Source organism: Chaetura pelagica, unplaced genomic scaffold, assembly GCF_000747805.2.
Source record: "Chaetura pelagica isolate M959 unplaced genomic scaffold, ChaPel_1.0 scaffold39, whole genome shotgun sequence".
Lineage (NCBI taxonomy): Eukaryota > Metazoa > Chordata > Aves > Apodiformes > Apodidae > Chaetura > Chaetura pelagica.
The window spans coordinates 1,507,117-1,513,988 of NW_009954614.1; the positions used below are offsets into that span (position 1 = coordinate 1,507,117).

The 6,872-nt window shown below is 48.8% G+C and overlaps 1 protein-coding gene across 1 annotated transcript in view; it reads left to right on the forward strand.

Annotated features, from left to right (window-relative positions):
• The first annotated feature begins 1,192 nt into the window (after positions 1–1,192).
• IGSF3 (immunoglobulin superfamily, member 3) overlaps positions 1,193–6,872 on the forward strand; it is a 69,819-nt gene continuing 64,139 nt past the window's right edge. The window contains exon 1 of the mRNA XM_010005485.1: positions 1,193–1,568. Coding sequence (XP_010003787.1) covers positions 1,193–1,568 — 376 coding nt within the window. The remainder of the gene's footprint in view (positions 1,569–6,872) is intronic.

Here is a 6,872-nt window from a genome sequence, read left to right on the forward strand (position 1 = left end):
AATTATCGAGGAGGGGAAAAAGGCCTAATGTGCACATGCACACAGAGGGTGAAATTTGCAAATATGATTATGCAGGACCCACTTTAAATCAGCTTATTTCTGGTTTATGATGGTAAGCAAGCAGACACAGAAGCCAGGGTGATTGGCCTCGCCATGTGCACATGCTGCTGGTAACTCAATAACCGATGAACACCCACCGTGGTCTCCAGACCTCGAACCTTTGATGTAGCAACAAACAAGATAGATTGCTGTAATTTATCTAGCCCCCGGAGGGCTGTGCTGGTAATGTGCCATGAGCCCAAGGGCCAGCCATCCATAATCTGTGTAAAAAATACAGCAGATCGCAGTCGCCGTGCTGTGGGATTGTCTTTGTTCCATGCTGCATGAGGTTGCGTGTGTACAACACTTGGTACTGTAGGGTCTTGATTTCCAGCAGCCAGGGGCGTTCAGTCTTCATGTAACAGGCCCGCTCCCTCCATTAACTTCAATTGGTTTTGTTATGTACTAAATACACTCCTTTCAAGTAGAGTGGGAAAGGCAGTGCCAGAAACGTGTTATTTCCCTGTCTGCCTTGTAAGTGTAAGAGACTGGAGAAAGGTGTGTTGGGTTTGGGGGAAAAAGAATAGGGTTTTGTACCAGCTAAGTCTCCAGTCTGGAAACCCAAGGAAGGAGTGTATTGCCCTCTCTCCTGATGGGTAATATTCTCCATTGGGCTGTGTCAGAAGAGAGAGTTGCTACTGAACCAGGGAGCCCCACCAGTGGCACTGGGGTGCTGCAGGGCAGCTGTGTGCCACCTTCTAGTGCCCTCCAGCAGCAGCCCACACCGGGACTCCCAGGGTGATGGAGCTGGAAAATAGGAGTAGTACTGCAAACAAAGCCGTGTCAGCTTGAGTTTCTGGTATGTTGCTGTGCAGTGCAGTACTTTTTTGTGCCTGGATTCTTATCGCTACCAAAGAAAGGCTTTATGTTATCTCAGTACTACTTTTTTTCCACGGGGCATTTTAAAATACACTTTACCTTGAGTCTGCAAGAAAGCTGCAACGCAGCTGGGGGAGTGCTGTGCCAGTTTTAAAATGAGGTGTGAAGGCTCGCCTTGCCGAGTGCAGCTGAGGGAGGGGTAGAACTGGAACATGGGGGAGGTGTGGGGGTTGCCTGCCATGAAGTAACGCTGGGCTCTTCTCCCCCTGCAGGCATGGCCTTGGCCCAGCAGCAAGTGACTGTTCAGGAGGGGCCCCTCTACCGCACGGAAGGGTCCCACATCACGCTGTGGTGCAAGGTGAGCGGCTACCAGGGCTCAGCAGAGCAGAACTTCCACTGGTCCATCTACCTGCCCTCAGCCCCTGAGCGGGAGGTGCAGATCGTCAGCACCATCGACCCCTCCTTCCCCTATGCCATCTACACCCAGCGGGTGCGCAGCCGGGGGATCTACGTGGAGCGGGTGCAGGGGGACGCCGTCCTGCTGCACATCACCGAGCTGCAGGACCGGGATGCCGGGGAGTACGAGTGCCACACGCCCAACACCCAGGAGAGGTACTTCGGGAGTTACAGCGCCAAGATGAACCTCGTGGGTAAGCTGTCCTGCTAACAGTGTGGCTGGGGCACCGGGGCATCACAAACCTGTGCAGCACAAACCTTTGTGCAGCACAAACCTGTGAGCCCTTAGAAATAAGGCCCTTACAAAGAGGGCACACCAGGCAGCATAGCTGGGGGGAAGAGTGTTTGATGAAGCTGTGGCTGAAAGTATGAGGGCTATGGAACTGGTTAACACAGAGGGGAGTAGAGAGACTACTCCAGATGGCCCAAAGCTGCAGGGGAGAGACCTGTGTACCAAAGGTGGCCAAATAGTGGAGCGGGGAAGAGAAGAGCGATAGCGAGCGGCACGTGGAGGGAACAGAAGAGGTGGTCATCTTCAGGCGCTTAACCAGAGGGCAGTGCTGAATGTATCCTGAAACCAGCACACCGAGCAAATCGAGTTGTGTGTAGATTAATGTGGAGGAGTTGGTTTGGGGTTCGGTTTTTTTTGGTCTGTGTTAGAAAAATCAAAAACAGGTTCTCTAAAATCTGGAGTATTTCCATGGCACCTCTCTGACTAGCTCATTTGACCTTTTCAAGCTTCAGCTTGCTTTCTGTATCTCAAAATGGGATTGGATTTGAAGTCTCTAACATGGCTAATAGCGGTCTAATAGCTTTCATCAAACTGTTTGACTGAAGGACTCCTAACAGAGCTCTGCAGCAGCAGAGGCACCCCTCTAGCAAATTTAAGCCCACGGACAGCAGGCTTGTTTTCCTTAGGGGGACACTGGTAAGCCTGCAAGTCTCTGATTTGGAAACCGCTTTACCATTAGGCAGAGGTGCTGGTCGGTCAGGATGTTGCCTCTTCAGGCCGTGTTGAAAGGAGCAGAGGTGTGAACTTAAATCACAGTAGCCCTCCTTTGAGTTGTGCTTCTTGCCTCCAGATTGTGTGCACCTTTGCTCCTTCCCTTCAGAGGTGCAGCACAACCACTTTGCCATGGCCTGGGTGCAGGCACTTATTTAGGTGCCTGCTTTCCCTCCTGATGTCCATCAGCAGCTGGGAGGTTGATGCCTATTTTTATGTGTTATTGGGGTTTTTTGTGGGTTTTTTTTATTAAGTTCTGTGATTTACTTCAGGAGTTCAGGTTTGCGGTTCCCACTTTAGTTTAAACAAGACTTAAGTCAGCGCTGCTGCTGTAAAGTCACCCCAGGGAGTGGAGCCTATTGAAAACCAACACCCGGTGAAAAAAAGTGCCTGGGGGCAGGGTGGGGTTGCAGGAGTCAGCGTTTGCAGCTGGGTTGCTCTGCCGAGGAGCTGCACCCTGGTGGAAGTCAGCTCATGAGCTGGGGTCCTTCCAGGAGGGCTGTCAGATCATGTGAGAGTACCTGCTGTGGTCGCTGGTGTGGGGGCACAATGTGGGATGGAGGTGTGGGTGGGCACAGCCAGTGTGTCCGATAGCTGGGAAACAGGGAACCCCCTCAGCTGCTCTCCTGGGGACTGGGGAACCCATGCCCTCCTGGTTGTAACCATAGCTCTGCAGCTGCTTTGGTGGCCAGCTCAGGGCTTGTTGGGTTGGTATCCTTTTGCTGTGGCCTACACTTGCCACAGATACAAGGCATGTAGGCTTTGGGACTCCAGAGACAACCATGAACAGTGCTTTGAGGACACTGGCTTCAGGGCGTACGTGTGCCGAGGATGCTAAAAAAAATGGTCTAAAGTAACTTTTAGTGGATTGGTTAAATCACGTTGTGCCCCGTCATGGATGCTTGTGCTCAGAAATTGGGGGCCTGGTTTGTCTTAGTTGAATTAATTTCTGAAAATTCACTTTGAAGTGGCTTAAGGTCACTTGTGCTTTGAATATTTGTATCTGCGTAGGTGTTTTCGGTGGGTTAACCAAAATCTGACAGAAACTGAATTTTCCAGAGTGCCCCCTGCAATCACCTGTAAGCAACAATCTTTTATGGAGGGCCTCCCCTCTGGCTCCTGTTCTTGTGGACCAGTGCTGAATTCAGTCGCATTGGACCCTGATGTCCTGCCAGGGAGATGAGCTTCTCTGCAGAGCTGGGCACAGCACACACCCTTTTTTTTTCCCCCTATCATTTTAGCTTTCAGATACAGGTCATGGGCTTTCAGGCTGTCTTGGTTGCTGCAGACAATATTCAAGAAGAGGTACATGAGAGTTATTGTTCTCATTTTCTCAGAAACAGAACCAAAGTTTTGTTTTTCTTTCATCTATTTATGAATTTTTAATTGACTTATTAGATTGAGTGGCTCTTTTTTTGGCAGCCGCAAAGCCTGGAGAGAGACAAGTTTGTTAGCATCTCTGTTCTCTCCGTTTCTGTGTGAAATGGATGGGTTTGGAGCGGTGTTGATTTTAGACTTGCTGCTCTGGGAGCTTAGAGTTGTTGTGTCCTGTGGTTTGAGGGAAGAGATGAAAGAACAGTTTCTTTTCACCCAGGTGATACAGCGCTGTGGTGGGGGAGCTGGGAGTTCTGGGGGAGCTGGATGGGACACTGGGGCAGCAGCACAGGAGACTGCTGTCTGCACCGGGACGCTTCAGCTTGCAACCGAGCAGCTGGGATGTGTCTTTGCTTCTGCCATCTGAGCAGCATTGAGGGCTGTTTATCCAGGGCTCCACAGCTGCTAAAAAATAGTTCTGACAGCTTCAAAGATAAGCAGGTTGGGCTTGAAAGTACGCTTTGGTCTACCTCATAAACAGCAAGCGAGGTTAGTTGTCTCTCCCATTTCTGATGTCTCCACTCAAGGTTCCTTTTCGTTCATCAAGATCTTAGTCAGGATCTAGTACCACTCTGAGGATCTGAGGTCTCTGATGGCCTGGAGTAAGAAGTGCTTCCCAGGCATTTTGTGGGACTCTTATCTGAACTCAGGCATGCAAAGGAAGTGCTGATCTCACTGAAGCTAGGAATGAGGCTAGTAATGTGGTTCAAGGGACTTCTGCCATGGGCAAATGTGTATCAAGGCTTAACCTTTTTCACCAGTCTGCAGTTTAATTCTGTTGAATAAAAAATAAGTTTGTGTCTTGCTGCCTCTTTTCTCATTTCTTCCTAAGCTACATAATTGGGAAGGAGGAGTTATACCTGGGCTGTGAGATGAGTTTGGAGGCAGGATTTAGGACATTACAGTTGGAGTTGCAGGTGCTGAGGGAGGTGGCAAAAAAAAAATATGGGTGCAGCTCTTCAGAATGTTGTGGAAACATAGCATTGTGATTGATTTATGAGAAAAGATTAGCCCATGTACAAAGTCTACAACTCCATTGTTTGCCTTCTGAGTTTAGTTCCCCAAGGCTGTCACAAAACTGCTTAGGCTAGTTCATGCTCTTTTACTCAGGGTGGGGGGAAGAGATTCTTTCTTACAAGATGCATGAAGTGGCCTCCCAATCATTTTAACACCAGGCACATTGCCTAAGGTAGATGTTGAGGCAAAATCTGCCATCAGAGGACAGAGAGGCAAATCTGGAGAGCAACCCATCTTTGTTTAAACAAAGTGCATCCTTCTAAGTTGACTTGAAGAGAGAACCTAGATGTTAGACTTGGGCTGGGCAGCTGGTGTTGAGTGAAGTGAATTCTTCCAGTAGTGACTGAAGACTTTTCTACTTTTGGAGACTTCTGAGGAACCAGTGGAAATTTTGGCTTTGTGGCTGAATTAGGAAGACACTTGGGCACACTGAGGAGGGGAGTTACAAAACTGGATTGACTAAAGGGGTGATCTGACTAGCAATTGTGTCAGGGTCCTGGCCTGCTTTTTACTGGCTGTGGGAAGTACGTGGGCTGCCCCCTTGCTTTTTGAAGAAGTTAAAGACAGCAAAGAATTTGCAGGTGAAGGAAAGCAGGTTACTGGTGACATACTCTCACCACTGGTAGAGCAGCAGTATTTTCTAGATTGTCATTGAAATTATCCCTTGTCTTTATAACTCTTGAAATAATGGGCAGAAGAGGAGGTTTCTGTGTGGTAATTTAGGTGGTGTAGCTGCAGGGGTGCTGTGGAATCTGAGATGCTGGTTTGCACTTCTCTTCTTATGTTGATGGTAAATAAACTTGTGTCTTGCTGTGGAGTAGAAGCGAGCACATGGCGGTTACTTCAGAGAGCGTGAGTCACTGCAAATTTGTTCTCCACTGTCTCTGCAATGAGTTGTTTGTGTGCCTGTACCCTTACTTAGATAACAGCAAAGAGGCCCAGGTCAAACCTCTTCAGAAGCTTCAGACTTTCATCTCAGTGGTTTTTATCTGTGCTCCCAAAAACATTGGGCTCTTTTTTCAGACTAAGTGGTTTGAGGGAAGTAATGAAGCTTTGACATTTTTCTTAAACACGTAGCAACAAAGCAGGAGAAAAGGTTTCAAAGCACTTGAGGAGGTGGCAGCTCTTGTACTTCTTATTTTGGGGGAAGCAGCTGTACAGCATCAATCCTGAACAAGTTAAAGCAAAAAAAATGAAAGGGATTAGGACAGGAGGAGAGACCACAGAGTGGGGAGGAGCAATTTCAGTGCAGATTTGAGTAACAAGCAGCACTCAGACATGGCTGTCTTGGCAGCAGGCTGGACTTGCTGTGAAGCTGGTAGTGTCTGCAGGGACAGTCACAGGCATCTCCCTTCTGTCAGTTTGGGTGAGACAGGGGCAGTGAGGATTCATGCTAGCTAGGTGCTATGCAGTGGCTCTCCTATGCACCTTCTCAATCCAGCCACACTTCTGCTCTCTGCTATTTCTCACTCGTCTCCTCCTGCACCCAGGTGGGCTGGTGTCTTGATCAATGCCCTGTTCTCCTGGGGGCTGCCTGGCTGTGATGTTTCCCAGGGGTTGGGGTTTTTGGCTGGCAGCACCATTGTGGTGAAGTTTTGAAGTTTCAGCATCGTGCCAGAGTGGTGGTGGGTAAGGGCACTGATGGGATGAAGAGCCAGCTGCCTGAGGTCAGTGCTGGCTGCAGTTGTGCTTGGTGGGCTCTCATCTCCAAATGTTGAGTTGCTCAAGTCACTTGTAGCTCTCTGCAGAGCAGAACTCAGTCCCCAGGATCTTTGGCCATGCCTTTAGGAGTGTGGTTTTTAGGAGTCCCCTGTGCCCTCAAACTCTGGCATGTAACTGTGTGGCCAGCTGCAAGCCCATGGCTGGGACCAGAAGGGTAGCTGTAGGGTGTAAATGAGCAGCTTTGGGGGCACAGGAAATGAAAGAAAGATTTATGCAGGCTATAGACTTAGCATTGGAAGGGAAGAAGCTGCATGTGTCTCAGACAAGCATTCAAGAGAAGAAAGCAGGTTTCTTTTGTTGAACTTGCAACAAAAAATGTCCAAAATCTCTGTGGAGAGCTAAAGGACATGTAGCAGGCAAAAAAAAAAAAAAAAAAAAAAAA